This window comes from Pocillopora verrucosa, chromosome 14 (assembly GCF_036669915.1).
Source record: "Pocillopora verrucosa isolate sample1 chromosome 14, ASM3666991v2, whole genome shotgun sequence".
NCBI lineage: Eukaryota > Metazoa > Cnidaria > Anthozoa > Scleractinia > Pocilloporidae > Pocillopora > Pocillopora verrucosa.
In genome coordinates, this window is record NC_089325.1 from 10,288,802 (window position 1) to 10,305,902 (window position 17,101).

At 39.3% G+C, this 17,101-nt stretch overlaps 1 protein-coding gene across 1 annotated transcript; it reads left to right on the forward strand.

The window, feature by feature from the left end:
- Positions 1–13,518: 13,518 nt before the first annotated feature.
- On the forward strand, positions 13,519–16,153 carry LOC131797863 (uncharacterized). The gene is made up of 6 exons (XM_059115532.2): positions 13,519–13,676; positions 13,900–13,986; positions 14,283–14,441; positions 14,898–14,999; positions 15,464–15,644; positions 15,761–16,153. The coding sequence occupies exons 1-6, from the start codon at positions 13,674–13,676 to the stop codon at positions 15,904–15,906; spliced, it is 678 nt and encodes a 225-aa protein (XP_058971515.1). The 5' UTR covers positions 13,519–13,673; the 3' UTR covers positions 15,907–16,153.
- The last annotated feature ends 948 nt before the right edge of the window (positions 16,154–17,101 follow it).

The window sequence follows — 17,101 nt, forward strand, 5'->3', positions numbered from 1 at the left end:
TTAACGACGCGCGAGGCTTCGGACGTTGTTACCAGGTTTAAATCATACGCTAGAGGAAGAAGAATGTGAACCTTAAGCTTTTTTTGCACATCAGGAACAAAATCTTATTCACGCAGCGCGAAATTTAAATACACGCACATTAAACAATCGAGCAAATGACGGTAGCCTTCTACATGATTCAACGGCGTGGTAGGCTTCGGACGTTAATACCAGGTTACACATGCTTTCATTACGTTTGTATCGCACAGTGAGCCTCTAATTGAATATATCTTTCGCTAGTTTTCAGAAATATAAAGGTAAAAACAGTGACATCTCTTTACTTCAGATACGAAAGCTACAGTCGCCCCACCATCCACTCCACCGTGACTATTTGCATCCCAAAAAATCTACCAGAATCACCCCCACGGGGAGGATTTGTTTTATCGTCAGTTTTGCCGGTGGTTTAAATCTGCCGCTCGTATAATGATAGGAAATTTTGAAAAATCCCGCATGTATTTTGAAGCTGTTTCCGCCATTGTTCCAAAGTAGCCATATACGGTCATTGTTAATCGTTTAACAAAGCCTGCTGTAATCTAAGCTGATCCGCTTTTCTTGATACATGAGTAAAAATTAAAATAGATATTTGATGGGGTGCAACTCATTTCATTTCTGAATTCCTTTTCCAGCAAAGCGCTTCAGGTTCCTCACAATCTGTTAATACTACTTAAGACAATTACGAAGTTGTTGGCACTGTGAATGATCGCTCCACTCTAAGTGATGAAATGGCTGCAATGTGTGCCAAATTTCCCATTTATCGCATCAGGAGGAGGAAGGTTTCTATGAGCGTGGAAAAAGAAAACGTTCAAGGTATTTGATAGCTTTTACCTTACGCTCGACGTGGTTGCGATGTCAAGTGTCAAATACTCTCAGTCAAGTCTCAGGTGCTTTCAAAAATCGTTTGTCTGCTGTCAAACCTTATCATAGAGCCTTTAACAACCGCCGCCTGGTTAGCTCAATTGGGAGAGCGCCGGACTGCTGTGCGGGAGGTCGAGAGTTCAATACCGGCCGGACCAACACTCAGGGTCTTAAAATTAACTGAGAAGAATATGCTTCCTTTCTCAACATCAAGAAATGGTTAGATATTCTAGTCTTCTCGGATAGGGACGAATAAATGGAGGTCCCGTCTCCTGCAGGGTTAGGGGTAGGAGACGTTAATTTCCCACGCACGAGATTACTGTGTGATGGATGTCCTCCCCTGGGGTGGGATGGGGGGGAAAAGGTGAGGTCGTTACATGGACTAAAGCGGCTGCCAGAGGCGCCTGATTATGCTGACGTCCGATCTCAACCTTAGTAAAAATTGTAAGCGCATTGAGATTCTTAAATGCGTATTTAAGAACGTTCATTATTATTATTATTATTATTATTAACTTCAGTAGTTGGTACGTTAAGAGAGAAGCTAAGCGAACGGTACCTCAAAAAATAGTGGTCTCCAAACCTTTCCAATCAGAAATCTCGTCAGTATATTTGATGAGTTTGGAAGTCTTACATTTCTTTCAAAGCTCTGATATTTCTCCTTATAAGTCGAGGGTTTCGGTTCAAGTAAACCCCTGACATTGAACACTTTTCACTAACTTCAATAAGTATCCAGTTTGCTCTAAAACATCCCATTTAATGATTCATTATTATGTGCTAGAAAGTATTGTTTATCACAATGCAACGCCGTAAACGGGCTGTTTACGATCGTAGGCTAATTTAATATTATCAACTGAGTTGATATCGTAAATTGGCCGCCGTAAAATGTTTCAAAGCTGACGTTTCAAGCGTTAGCCCCTCGTCAGAGCGAACGTTTCAGTTTCTTTAGAAACTTACCCCCTTTATTTACGATCGTCTTTGGGTTCCGCGGGGACAGCATGGTTTGACATAAAGTGTTTTTGTTTTAACTCATAGTTATCATCACTAAGTAAGCCCCGGCTTAGAGAGTAAAAGAAGTTGGTTATGAATGTGCACAGGCTCTTGCCTTGCATGAACCTATGCGCTTTAAGGATGCGCAGCATAATACACTGACTTTTTTCATTTTTGCAGTTGGAAAGAGATTCAGACGACAAACAATACGAAACTGTTACAAGGTCTACTACTATGTTGGACGATGGAGATAGGATGGATACAGGTGGATTTACTACAGGGTGCTAATTTGTGTCTGGCCATGTAGATAAGATGAAGAAGGCAAATAGGACACTTCGAAAAATACCATAATACTCACATATTTGCACTGCGGTGGAGAGATGAAATTAGAAGATCCTCGCAGCTAAGAACACTACTGAAACTAGTAGTTGTAAATAGGACCTGAAAAAAATTCAGGTCCGTACGGGATTTGAACCCATGACCTCTGCGATACCGGTGCAGAGCTCGACCAATTGAGCTAACAAGCCAACTGGGAGCTGGTCAATGAATTGGGTACAAATAAACATCTAAGTGAATGAAGAAGTTAGATATATGAAAATTCACATATTTGCACTGCGGTGGAGAGATGAAATTGGAAGATCCTCGCAGCTAAGAACACTACTGAAACTAGTAGTTGTAAATAGGACCTGAAAAAAATTCAGGCCCGTACGGGATTTAAACCCATGACCTCTACGATACCGTTGCAGAGCTCGACCAATTGAGCTAACAAGCCAACTGGGAGCTGGTCAATGAATTGGGTACAAATAAACATCCAAGTGAATGAAGAATTTAGATATATGAAAATTCACATATTTGCACTGCGGTGGAGAGATGAAATTAGAAGATCCTCGCAGCTAAGAACACTACTGAAACTAGTAGTTGTAAATAGGACCTGAAAAAAAATTAAATTCAGGCCCGTACGGGATTTGAACCCATGACCTCTGCGATACCGGTGCAGAGCTCGACCAATTGAGCTAACAAGCCAACTGGGAGCTGGTCAATGAATTGGGTACAAATAAACATCTAAGTGAATGAAGAATTTAGATGTATGAAAATTCGCATATTTGCACTGCGGTGGAGAGATGAAATTAGAAGATCCTCGCAGCTAAGAACACTACTGAAACTAGTAGTTGTAAATAGGACCTGAAAAAAATTCAGGCCCGTACGGGATTTGAACCCATGACCTCTGCGATACCGGTGCCGAGCTCTACTAATTGAGCTAACAAGCCAACTGGGAGCTGGTCAATGAATTGGGTACAAATAAACATCCAAGTGAATGAAGAATTTAGATATATGAAAATTCACATATTTGCACTGCGGTGGAGAGATGAAATTAGAAGATCCTCGCAGCTAAGAACACTACTGAAACTAGTAGTTGTAAAGAGGACCTGAAAAAAATTCAGGCCCGTACGGGATTTGAACCCATGACCTCTGCGATACCGGTGCAGAGCTCTACCAAGTGAGCTAACAAGCCAACTGGGAGCTGGTCAATGAATTGGGTACAAATAAAGTTGGCAGTTGGCTTGGTTCAAATCGAAATGGACTCCAACAACAATGAGGATGACCACTGCTCAAATAACGGCAAACGAAAACGGAAAAAATGATAAAATTAGATCTTAGAAATTTCTGTATCAAAAGAAAAAAACGAGTGCAGCTTTTAGCTAAGGGAAACATAAGGTGCCGAATCGATGATAAAAGGAAAAAGTTTCAAATTTTCTTCAAATTAGTTTCAAAATCCCAAAACAATTGTGAGAAAAATTATCGACTAGTAAGTGACCAATTTAATTATCACAGACTTTGTTGTTACGTAGAGATTTTGTTGATTAAATGTTGCTGTTCGCATGCTACTCGCGTTGACGAATAACGCTGTAATCACTAACTTGGGCATGACGGAAGCATAATTACAATTAGCTACACATAAACTTATACTTAGTCATCTGTGTTGATCTCCAACTCAAACACAGCTTAAGCTACAAGAAAGCGAAAAGACCATCTCAAGGTGATTAAGGAGAAAGATAAATTCTGAACGTGATCTGGTAAAATCTGTGTACTCCTGCTCACATCTAATTTGTTATCAAACCGTGTAAAATAAAGGAAGTGATGGCGATGCTTTCGACGCGAGGCCTGTACTTACTTGTTAACGGAATAAATACCTAATGATGATTGTAAGACTATGAGTAAGTAAAATAAAGCCGCTCGTTTAACGTATCACCCAGGTTATCTCTTTACATTACTGAAAATAACACTGGTGTTGATAGATGTTCCCATTCACTGAAATTGTCCTCTTATAAGAAAAATTGAAACTAAGGGCCGATCTTTAGCGGTCCAAGATGTTTCGCATTGGAAAAATGTTTTGCCTCAAACTTTGTCCATTAAATTATCTTTGGTAGTAAGTAAATAAAACCACATTGGTTTCTTGATATACGTTATAAACATTTTTGAGAGCTCTCAATAATCAAAGCTGCAAAAGGCCCTTTTTTGACCTCTGGCGACATCGAAACTTTCAAAAAGTTGACAAGCTCGCTCCTCGCAATACGCCACATGCAGAAAGAAAGCGTTTGTATTCCTAAATTGTGTGATATATGGGGGATTTGGAAAGCATTTCAAATTTGATATGTGTTTATTCAGAGGTTCGCTATAATTGATTAAAAAAAACTCGTTAGACAGCTTTCTGAAGTTAGTCAAAAGCGCTCTTTCTTTCTTGGATGATATTTCTCAAGTCCATATCAGACCATTCGAAACTCAATCGCTCTGACGCTCACGTCAGCCTTTAAACTCTTTATGCTGGCCAATTTACGTTTTCAACTCAGTCGTTAACACGAAATTACTTGCTCATTATACTCTCCCACCGACGCAGGACCACAGTTTCGTTAGAAACTTACCCCCTTTATTCATTCAGAACTTGGGTTGATTTCTTCTAATAACATGTTAGAAAGCATAGAAATGTGAAAATGTCTTTCACTTATTAATTTCCTTCGCCTTAGTGACTTCAAACTAGGTTATTTTACAAGCGTGACAGTAGAATTGTGCAAATTAGTCTGTTGAGCAAACTGCCACTGTGTATATCGGTGGTTTTATAAATCTTAGATTTTAAACACTTTAAAAAGAAAATATAGTAGAGTAGAGCTTTTAAAATACACCGATTGATTCTTTAAACATTTCAAACGGCTAAATTCTGGTAAATGATTCTGTCTCGTGACGAAAAAGGTGAACAAGACGGGTCGACTATCAGATTGATTAGCGTTCGGTCAACGTGTTAATGAGAAACTTTTGAACAAAAATTGGTTTTCTGTTCTTTTATATTTGAGTTTAGAGAGCTTAGGCTATTCAAACATGTAAGAACATTTCAGAACCAAACTACAGGGTCCATTTACATAAAGGGTGGATAACGCTATCAAACGGATAATTTGCTATCCAGCGGATATGTGACAACAAAACGTATAGCGTCATCCACCAGACAGAAATTTATTCAGTGGATAGCGTTATCTGATCTTCGAACAACCGGGGCCAGGATTTTATTAAGTGTAACCAGCGATAACAGCATTACGACTACGAGCAGTTCCTCCTTTTCGGCGAAGTCCGTGGCGCAGGTCGAAAAAAAGTCAAATTTATGTTAGTGCCTCACTCTAAGAGCTCCTAGCAGCGCGCTAACATCTTTTTTCTCTTTTCAGCCATGAATTTTATTTTACTCGCGCGACGGACTTCGCCCCAAAGGAGGGACTGTGCGTAATCTATAACAGCACATTCTAAAGTTCATCGTGACTAGTGACTCAGTCACGTAAATCAATTGTGTGCTTTTCCCATCTAAATAAGGCAGTGATAAGGTAATTTTTGCTCAGAATTCTAGCCTAGTTCTCCCAGGCTATCAGCTGCGCTTGTGCTTGATGGGAACATAGAAATACAGAACTTCAGATCAACGAGAAGAAATGTCCAAGATCCAGTATTATAAACACGAAGTAGTCGTAATCGTTTTCGTATAAATTCTGATTTATTCCACTCTGATATCGTACAGAAAGAACCCCTCGAGTTAAATCACACGCCCCTAATATACACACTAAATTTGATATCCTACAAAAACCAATAAATCAAGTTGTTGTCATGTGCTCTCTTTGTACAAACAAAACGAAAAGCGTGACGACTTTGATTACATAACAAATACGCGTGACTGTTTATGACATCCAGTGCAAGGTTTCAATGTGGCATTGACGGCGTTACCGACGCTGTACAAAAGCTCTGCTCTTGTGCGTTCTCGTTCGTCTACAATTCGGAAAAAAATCTTCAAAACCATCCGCACCCTCAGTTACAGTATTTTCTAGACTCCGCAATGATTTCCTTTGTATGGCCTAATGAACTTCTAGTACATGGTGGATTTACTTATTGGTTGAAATTCAGTTTCGCGGCACACAATCCGTGAGGAACAACGACAGCGGAACCACCTCTTAAGGCCTATTTACACGGCACGACTTTGTCGCATGCGACAAGCTTACGACAGGCCTACGACATGACTTAAGAGTCGTAAGCGAGTTGTAGGTTTGATTTACACGAAACAATTCGTGTCGTAAGCCTGTCGTAAGCTTGTCGCATGCGACAAAGTCGTACCGTGTAAATAGGCCCTTAGAGTTCACAATGAGGCCATATTACTATCAAGACGTATCGTAGTGCACGTGCACCATGCAAACTTAAAAGCGGTGAGGAGTTTATCATGCCTAACGTGGTGCGCACAGTAGCCATGTGTACCATCATTAATAATACATGGTTGCAACAGTTCCTAGTCCTTTGTTATTGTCTCCCCGTGGGCACAAATTTTGTTATTGTCTCCCAGTGAGCACAAATTTCCAAAATGCTTATTGTCCTCGATGGAAGGAAAGGAAAAATATAGTTTTACAATAATACTGATTAACTGTCGTTTGACAAAGATAATACAATAAATATTAACCTCACATAGATGTTAAACTTTTAGGTTTGAAAACTATTTTCAAACAGCGCTTCACAGCAAAATAGCTTTGAGTTATCATGATGAGCGACCGCAGCCAGAGTATGATCGCTGTTCCTTCAGATATTGCGATGTAAAAATTGATTTATTGAAAAGATGAACGCGAGAGCGAACACTGCAAATATAACTCAACATTTCCTTCTTACGATAATCTGAGAAAGTGATGATAATATCAAATTATATCGCAAAATTTTGAGAATCCTGGTCTCAAATTTTAGGTAGGGGTCTTTGCGTTCTACAGTCTACACTTATACAACACTTTTATTGCTTTGCTTGTTCGCTTGTTTGTGTTGAGGCACCCAGATCACCCACCCTAAAGATTCAATAATCTGCATGTCCTACACACTGCAAACAAATGTTACCTTTCCTTTTTCAAAAGGCTTTTTTATTAGCTATTCGCACGTGATTATACAGATAAATCCCCAGCGAATGGCACTGTACATGCGCGGCTACGCGATTGCTAAAGGAAGTTCATTTGCAGGGTCAACCCTTCTGATTACACGATGTTCCTTTAGGTAGCAGGGATACTGGAATGATAGAAAAAAAAACTGTGAAACTAATTAGGAATGAGAGTACTTTACCCTAAAATGGCGAGGGTGTCACCTTTATGATACAGTTTTGGAGATGAATGTAATATTGGCCTGAAATATTTTTTGGTGATACGTGCAGTTACTCGTGTAACTTACGCTATTATTGATACTATTGGTTTACTGGGTCCTGACCTCCAAGTTGCTCTTGCTTCAGCGAACGCGCCACTACGCATACTCAATAAACAAGGGTTTCATTTATCTTATTATTTGTGAATGATAGTAAAATTCTGATAGTAACCAGACTTTCGAAAAAAGCACCCGTTCGCGTTAACCATTCATTGCGTAAAAGTTATGCAACAGGAACTCAAACAGAGCCTTTCCTTACAACTTTACTTAGGATTAAAATTGTTTCCTATCACATTGTGATTACCAGTATACAAAGTGATTTTTTTTGGCCGGCAAACATCAGGTGAACTAACAAACACAAGTTAGGACTTGTGTTATTCATAACCTGAAAGAATTCAGCATTCCCGACTTCATCAGCCAATATACTCAGTCCTTTTAATGTTCATTTTACCCTAAAAAGGTTATGATCTAGTCTCAATCGACATCAATCAATTTTAGTAATTTTTGAGCATGCGCAGTGAGATGACAGCAATAAAAAGGGAATCTGATACTGTGTCACGCTGTTGCATAATGGGGCTGAGCAATTGTTCAGGCCCATTATGCAACAACAACATTATTGGCTATTCGCACGTGATGAGACAGATAAATCCCCAGAGAATGGTACTGTACCTGCGTAGTAGCGCGATCGCTAAAGGAAGTGAAATTACGGGGTCAAGCCTTCTGATTACACGATGTTCAATTCGACAGAAAAAATTTGCGAAACTGAAGAGGGACAAAAGTACTTTACCATAAATATGGCGAGGGTGTTATCTTAAACACACAGTTTTGGAGATGAATGCAAATCTAACTCAAAATTTTTGCCTGAAATATTTTTCGGTGGCACGTGCACTTACTCGTGTAACTTATGCTTTTGTTGATGCTATTAGTTTACTGGAACTTGACCTCCGAGTTGCACTTGCTTCAGCGAACGCGCCACTACGCATACTCAATACCATAAACAAAGGTTCCATTCATCTTATCGTTTGTGATGATAGTAAAATTCTGATAGTAACCAGACTTTCGAAAAAAAAACACCAATGAACGGAGGTATAACGCTGACAATGAGATCTATTGTTTCAAAAAACAGTCAATCCAGACAAGATTAAATAGTTTTGGCCAAGACGTTTTTTCTCGATCTTTCTATAAAATTGTTTTGATTGTTTTGTTGTTGTTGTTTTCGTAAGTCAGTGGAGGTACAAAACTGACGATGAATCCTGTTGATCTGCTATCTTTCTGTCAAAGATAGAACTTTCGGCTGAAATGTTTCCATCTTTCGACTCACCGTCATTCATTATTTCTTTCCGCGCCGACGATTTTAATACAGTTGAAGTTAACCTTCCAATTGCACTTGCTTCAGCAACGACATTACCACGCATGTCCAGTAGCGTTACTCTTGAAATATACACCAATTATGAATTCTGGGCAGGTATTTAAAAACTTCCACGACAACTTTCTCTGGGGTTGAGATTTCCCATCTAGAATCTCCCAGGGATGCAGAGAAGGTTTGTTTTGGCCACTGCGAGGGAAAAAAGAAAAAAGGTCTGCAATCAATCACCGAGGACCCTCCTGTTCATAATCATGCTACAACTGTAAACATCTAGGTCTAGTCGTGATCCACACAAATCCGTTTTACTCTTTTTTAAGCATGTGCAGTGAGATGGCTGCTGAAGAGAGGGCACCTGTTATTTTATCACTTTGCTGAATAGTACATCTATTTTCATTTATTTAGCACTGATTTTTTTTTCTGACGCGCGCGAAGGACTTCACCCAAGAGCAGGGACTGCACGTAATCTATAACAGCACATACTAAGAGCCCATGGGCTCCTGCACATACTAAAATTCACCGTGACCAGTGACTCAGTCACGTAATTCAATTGTGTACTTTTCCCATCTAAATAAGGCGGCGATAACGTGATTTTTTTATTTGGGCTTCCCAAAGGGAGCCCAAGGTTAAAAATGGCCTTCGTTATTTTTTCCTACGTTCAGTCATAAATCGTCATCTGGTTCCTAAAACGCACGCGTCCCTTCTTATTGTCTCTGCGCAAACGCACGATTAGAAAACACACACATGGTTAAAAAAATGGTGGATTTATATCAAGCGTCGTCCTTGAAAGGAAGCACGAATACTAGGATTTCTTCTCCGCTAAAACCACATACAAATGCACACACAGTTTGCGGTAGACCCACACTAGATGTTTCTGAGCGTTTTATGAAAGGGTCCACTTCGCCGCGGACTTAACAAGAGATCAATTTACGAGCGACCATTTTTGAGTAAACCTATAGAGAACCATGCTATGTCAAATGAGCTATCCAATGTTAATCATGTAAAGAAGCATCTGCATAAGCATTATCGGGTATTTAGACTTGATCGTGAACCCAGCAGAATACCAAGAACTCTGGAACGTTTTAGGAACAAGAACAGAAAGGTTAGAGAATTTGTCCATAAAGGTATTCGTTCACATACACCCAAGTCCTTCAAAGTGCATTGTTATGTGAAAGTTAAAAAACAACGAAATAAAACGAATTTTTTGTTAAAAGGTTCTGGGACAATCCATAAAAGTATAATAAAGTTAAGAAAGAGAGCTAGTCGGTATTTGTCACTGTTTTCTTCAAATAGAATGTGTCTCTACAAGAGTCATACCCATGCAGCCAATTATTGTAAATTTAAATTTGATTTCAAACAAAGAAAGAACCCTGGTCCTACCCCAATGCACGTCGACTCTAGCAAAACAATAGCAGCACCATGTAGCCAAGGTAATGAGTTAGTATTTGGACAAAATTCAAGGCAAAAATGTGTAGCAAGGAGTTTATGTTCTTTGATTTACAATACCAGACAAAGGATAAGTTCTGGTCATGATCTCATCGACATAAATATTGGGAATCAATTGTATTCAGGTTTGTCTCAATTAGCAAGACAGTCGTATTTAATGCAGACAGAATTGCCAACAATGTTAAATGTGTCTGAGGCTGACTATCAACTAGAATACAGTGATAGCTATTCTGGCACAGTGGATCGAGACAAAATAATAGAAGGACATCAGTACTCTACCTCTTCACAAAAAGCCTTTGATTCACTCACATCTGACGGTTACACTAATTTTATATTAACAGTAGGGTTTATTGGTGTTGCTATCTACTGTAATATGTCAACTTTCTGGCGTTTACAGCTGGATATGCCAGGAAAGAAGCCCAATTTTACGCACATATGCGTCTTGTTGTTCGGAATTCTAGCCTAGTTCTTCCAGGCTATCAGTCGTGTTTGTGCTTGATGGGAACAGAGAAATACAGGACTTCAGATCAGCGAGAGGAATGTCCGAGACCCAGTGCATGGTTTCAATGCGGCATTGACAGCATTGCCGACGCTGTACAAAAGCTCTGCTTCTGTGCGTTCTAGTTCGTTTATAATTCGGAAAAAAATCTTTAAAACCATCCGCACCTTCAACTACAGTATTTTCTAGACTCCGTAATGATTTCCTCTGTGTGGCCTCTTAATTTTTTATTACATGGTGGATTTACTCATCGGTTGAAATTCAGTTTTGCGGCACACAATCCGTGAGGAACAGCGTCAGCTGAACCACTTCTTAGAGTTCACAATGAGGCCATATTACTATCAAGACATAGCGTGGCTAAATTTAGTTAATTCTTGGTCTCATATTTCAGGTAGGGTCTTTGCGTCCTACAGTCTACGGTGATACTTTTGTTACTTTGCTTGTTCGCTTGTTTGTGTTGAGGCACCCATAGATTATCAATTCAAAGCAGTACGTGAGAAGCGTTTTAACACAACTTTGTTAGCCTTCCAAAGATTCATGATCTGCTGCATGTCCTACACACAACAAACCAATGCTGCCTTTTTTTTTCAAAGGGCTTTGTTATTAGCTATTCGCATGTGATGAGACATAAATCCCTAGCGAATGGTACTGTACATGCGTAGTAGCGCGATTGCTAAAGGAAGTGCATTTGCGGGGTCAAGCCTTCAGTTTACATGATGTTCGATTCGGCAGCAGTGATGCTGGAACGAGTAAAAAATCTGTGAAACTGAATAGGAAAAAGAATACTTTACCTTAAATATGGCGAGGGTGTTACCTTTAAGACACAGTTTTGGAGATGGATGCCAACATAACTCAAAATTTTTGCCTGAAATATTTTTTGGTGGCACGTGCAATTACTCGTGTAACTTATGCTATTGTTGATGCTATTAGTTTACTGGAACTTGACCTCCGAGTTGCACTTGCTTCAGCGAACGTGCCACTACGCATCCTCAGTAACATAAACAAGGGTTCCATTTATCTTGTTGTTTGTGATGAAGTTAAAATTCTGATGGTAACCAGACTTTCGAAAAAAACATCAGTCTGCGTTCACCATTCATTACGTAACTTAAGAAAAGTAACGCAACAGTAACTCAAACAGAGCTTTTCCTTGCAACTTTATTCAGGATTAAAATTTGCTTAGGGTTAGGGTTAGCCAGATAGAACTTTCGGCTGAAATGTTTCCATCTTTCGACTCGCCGTCATTCATTATTTCTTTCCGTGCCGACGATTTTAATACAGTTGCAGTTAACCTTCCAATTGCACTTGCTTCAGCAATGACATTACCACGCATGTCCAGTAACGTTACTCTTGAAATAAACAGCAATCATGAATTCTGGGCGGGTATTCAAAAAATCCCACGACAACTTTCTCTGGGGTCCATAATTCACATCTAAAATCTCCCATGCATGCAGAAAATATTTGTTTTGGCCACTGCGAGGGAAAAAAGACATGTGTAGACTGGAACTTACGTTACTCGTGGTCTGATAACCCTTTGGTCTGCAATCAATCACCGAGGACCTTCCTGTTCATAATCATGCTAATACTATAAACATTTAGGTCTAAGTCATGATCTACACAAATTCGTTTTACTTATTTTTGAGCATGCGCAGTGAGATGGCTGCTGAAGGGAGGGCAACTGTTATTGTATTACTTTGCTGCAGAGTACATCTAAGTTGCAGCTGAGTATAATAACTTTTTGTGTTTGTGGTCCACTTGTTATCAATCTGGAAATGGGCGGAGGTATAGCACTGACAAAGTTTCTGATCTTTTTGGCAAACGATAAATCTTTGTACGAAGTTCGTCTGTTTTTCGACACACAATCCTCCAATATCTATTTTTTTCTAGAAATCACCTGTACTTAACCTTCCAAATACTTTTCCTTTAGCAATGGCACCACTGAGCATGCCCAACGGCGATACCAGTTAATCAATCGGTTTTTGCCTGTCAACAACAATTGGACATGTTAGTGAAATCTGAACTGAAATAGATATCTATTCGTGACTTATATCAAAGGAATCTGTTAACTGGTATTGGAACAGTTCCCCAACACTATTAACCATTATTTCTTAAGATGGCATCTCAAATTGACAGTGAATGTCTATGAGCATTTTTCCCAAAAACGAAGGAGTACAGATCATGAAGATTTCGACACTTGTTATTTGTGGTCTGAATAACCCTGAAGCTTGTTATCAGTCACTTAATGTTATTCTCTTCTGGCAGGTATCAAGTTCTAATTGCATCTCTCAGAGATCTATTTTAATCATTTTTTGAGTATGCGCAGTAAGGTTACTCATCATTCTCGTGTTCAACGGTGAGCCTCACAAGCAGTTGAATTATGAGATCTCACAGATATATACGTAGAGCAACGGACCCTGGAAAGAAACGTCTTTGTTATCAAAATTGGCTGAAAGTCATTGTTACTACTTAACGTTTGGAAATGCTGTGGAAAGAACCTATTGCGACTGTGCAGGGGCAGCATGCCCGTTACGCAACTATTGATTTAAAGTTGACCCGTTGTGACCCTGTTTCAGCAGTTAAGCCCTGAATCTATGAGGGAATCGATCCAACTGCAGACGTTTTGTCATCAATGCACGATATCAGATTACAACGATGAGGAAGATAGGAGGCTCTGTAAAGGTATAAAAGAACACCGCTTTATCATTCCTATCCATTCACTGTGGAAATAGGAATCATTCCTCTGCCACAAGAAGAACGAACTCAAGAGCCGGTCGTCACCAGAGTTTGGACAACAGAAAGATGGTGAGCACATTTGACGGTACTTAAATATACGAATTACCCTGAAGCTAACTTCACTTTTTTCATGCATACGCATGCTTGATATCCAGCCGTTTTGATAGTAGCTCAAATTGTGAAAAAGATGCAGCTGGACTTGTGAGAAGGGATGGGGCTCCCCTTTAAAGACTTACTTATAAAGCGTGAAAATCATAGATTTCCAACGAATGCTATTTTCTTTTATTATCAGGAGTGGAAGTTGTACCTCCTTTTCTTTGCCTTGTTCGTGGCTGCCACATCTGCAGCGCCCACTTGTAAATGCGAAGATGAAGATAAGGTAAAAATAAAAATACTCGTTAGTGTTATCATTTATCAATCTGCAGCCTTGCAGTCTTTCATCTTGTACTTTTAGCCATCAATCTTTTATTGTGATATAAGGTTTTAGGAGACTTAGTTGTTCCCGCACAATGCAGACCAAAGCTGAAATTTGTGCCGTTACAGAGCCGATAAATGCGTTCTGACCATGTTCCTTTAATTACTTCGTAGAAACGTCAGGTTCGCCTTTAAAGTCCATGTGAATGAGGCCAGAACAATAGCAACATAAACGTGATTATAAAATCTTTTGCTCCACAGGAAACTTTGTCCAAGTACAAAGTTAAAGTCAAAAATGGTGACGAAGAGTATGAACAAGAAGTCGAAATCGACACCGAGAAACAGACGGAAACTTATCACATTCCAAAAACGAAATCTTCCAGCGCAGGAGAAGTGGACGAAGTCTATGACTTTAAAAGAGTAAGTAAATTAGCATAGCAAAGTAAATAAGCATAGCAAAGGTAGCACTCCTCTCCATTCTCCTCAGTTATTTTTAAGATGCTGACTGTTGGTCGGGGTCTTAAACCCTCAACCTTCCGCACGGTAGTAGGGCGCTCTCCAATTAGTAAGAGCTAACCAAGTGCGGTTTAAAAGTTAAGATTTTCAAATGGATTGAAGTCACGACTCTAAGATCTTGTAGAGTGGCTTTACGCTTGTCTAAGTAATAGCAAGGTAATTTAAGTAAAAAAGTTATCGCAACTTTTCGCGTTTTCGCGTAGCTTAGGCTAGTTCGCTAACTTTGGATAATGGTTAACTCTTTGTTACATTCCCTTACGTTGTGATACTCAGTCAAAAACTGCTCTAAGAAAACAGGGATTACTAATTAAAATTCATAGTTACTGGTTACTCATCTACTTGCTGATGTTCTTCGTACAGAACTTGGTCATGCGCCGAATGCCTGAACACAAAGCCTGTTTCTTGAGTGAATCCACTGAAAACGCTCCAAAGCCTCAAGACCTCAAAAATGCACTTGACAAGGTAACTTTCCTTTCTTTGTTGGCGAGCAACGATCGATACTCTAGCTTTACACTGAAGTTCACGATAAAGCCTTCGTTTTTTGATGCATTTCTGTTTCCTTGAAATTATCGTTTACAGTAAAGTGTTAGTTTTCTAGATGGTATGTGTTCAGAAGGCGATTTTTTTTTTGCTTTTCTCTAATTAAATGTCATAACCGACATATTTATGGTCGAAAGAAATATAGACCTTCCGGCTCAGGCTAATCAATAAGCTCTAGTATAAAAATAACGTCTTTTCACACTGTCATATCCCAGTTTTGACTTCTTGTAGTACTCATGGAAAATGAATCAGTCATCACAACAACTTAGCGCTTCGAACATGATCTTAACTCCATTATCACCTAAAATCTTAAGGAAGATCATGATTATGGAATGAGTGCAAATTAAAATAGAAATTTGATTGGAAGCAACTCATTGCTTTTTCAGCAAAGCGCATCAGGTTCCTCACAATCTGCTAATACTACTGAGGACAACTTCGAAGTTGTTGGCACTGTGAATGATCGTTCCACTCTGAGTGATGAAATGGCTGCAATGTGTGCCAAATTTCCCATTTATCGCATCAAGAGGAAGAAGGTCACTTTGAGTGTGGAAAAAGAAAACATCCAAGGTATTTGTGTGCTTTTGTTTATATTTCGTTTTAATCGCTTTAAGTGGAACCGCTAAGGAGTTAATGCCCACAGAGTTAATTATAAGTCGTAACTAGTTTTCGCTCTCATTTTCCAGGTGGTAAAGACAGGGAAAAGAGAAACCTCTGCATCTACTGCTATTGGAAAGTCACAGGTTACATATGGGTAACAAAAAGTGATGGTACCGTCGTAATTTACAGGGTTTGGACTTGGACATGCATTTACGTATCTTGCAGCCGCTGAACGAAGACCAATAGTCGTTTAATGAGGCAACCTCCTGATCCAGAAACCTCAGCCAAGAAATAAAAATTGATAGGTCTTTTTCTGATTCCCTATTGATTTCATGTTACAAAATGTGCTTAAAAATCGCAGCTAGCAAAAAAACTTACCAATTTACTTATACTTATGGTTTTTTTTTTTACATTTTTTACATTTCTACGTAGAGTTCACATTTGTGCAAAATCAATAAAGAATCTGATGAATCAAGTAATTCAAATCTCTGGTGTGTTTTGTGATTCAGAGTTTAGACATCCCCAAATCAAACTGACAACTGACTGACCATTTAACTCCTAAGAGTGATTAGCATCTGATTTCTCCTTACATCATCAGTCCTGAATCACACGAGGGTCATGAGAATAAAAGAAATGATCACCAACCGAGGAAGTTCTTGATTGTGACACAAATTCTCCTTGTGTAGAGAACAGTGCGGAGAAGATGCATACTGATGTTGGGGTGTGAAGCCGGGTTGATGTGGATTGCAAATAATGAACCAGAAAATTTTAGGCCGAGGAAAAACAAACCGTGAAGTAAGATAAATTTCAGGGGATAGCCACGCTCTCTCCGAGATCCGATTTTTAAGTAAGTTGTCTTCATTACTCAACCAGACACAAAATATTGAAAATATCTACACCGTGCCATTAATTTAACTTCAACATCTGTACAGAAATCAACTGCGTGGAAAAAATACACCAAAGCTAAGAAAACGAAAACCTGCCTAACCTAGCTAGGAAAAGAAAAAAAAAAGGCACGTGGTTCTCGGGCCCAAACAGCAGTGCAACTCGCAGAAAATTTTGCGTATCCTGATTTCAACACTTGCGTTACATCAATAACAAAACGGCTGATGGCGTCAACATGGGATGCGTTGATCATTACCTACAGTCACTCTGGTTTTAAGTGGAAAATAATAGATTTAATGTTGACTGTTCAAGGTATAGGAATGAAATCGAAAAATGAAGACAAGCAAAAAAAGAAAAAAAAACTTAGTCAATAACACGGGAAAACTTGTCAGGAAGAAGCTTACGATCAGAAAATCACAAATCTATTGTTTATTAAAAGAGAGCGAAGCGAGACAGTCACACGTGTGACTGTGACAGTGTCTCACCTTCTTGACGGCCGTAAATCACCGACTTCAGTCCCACTACCCTCTGCGAGCCTAGGC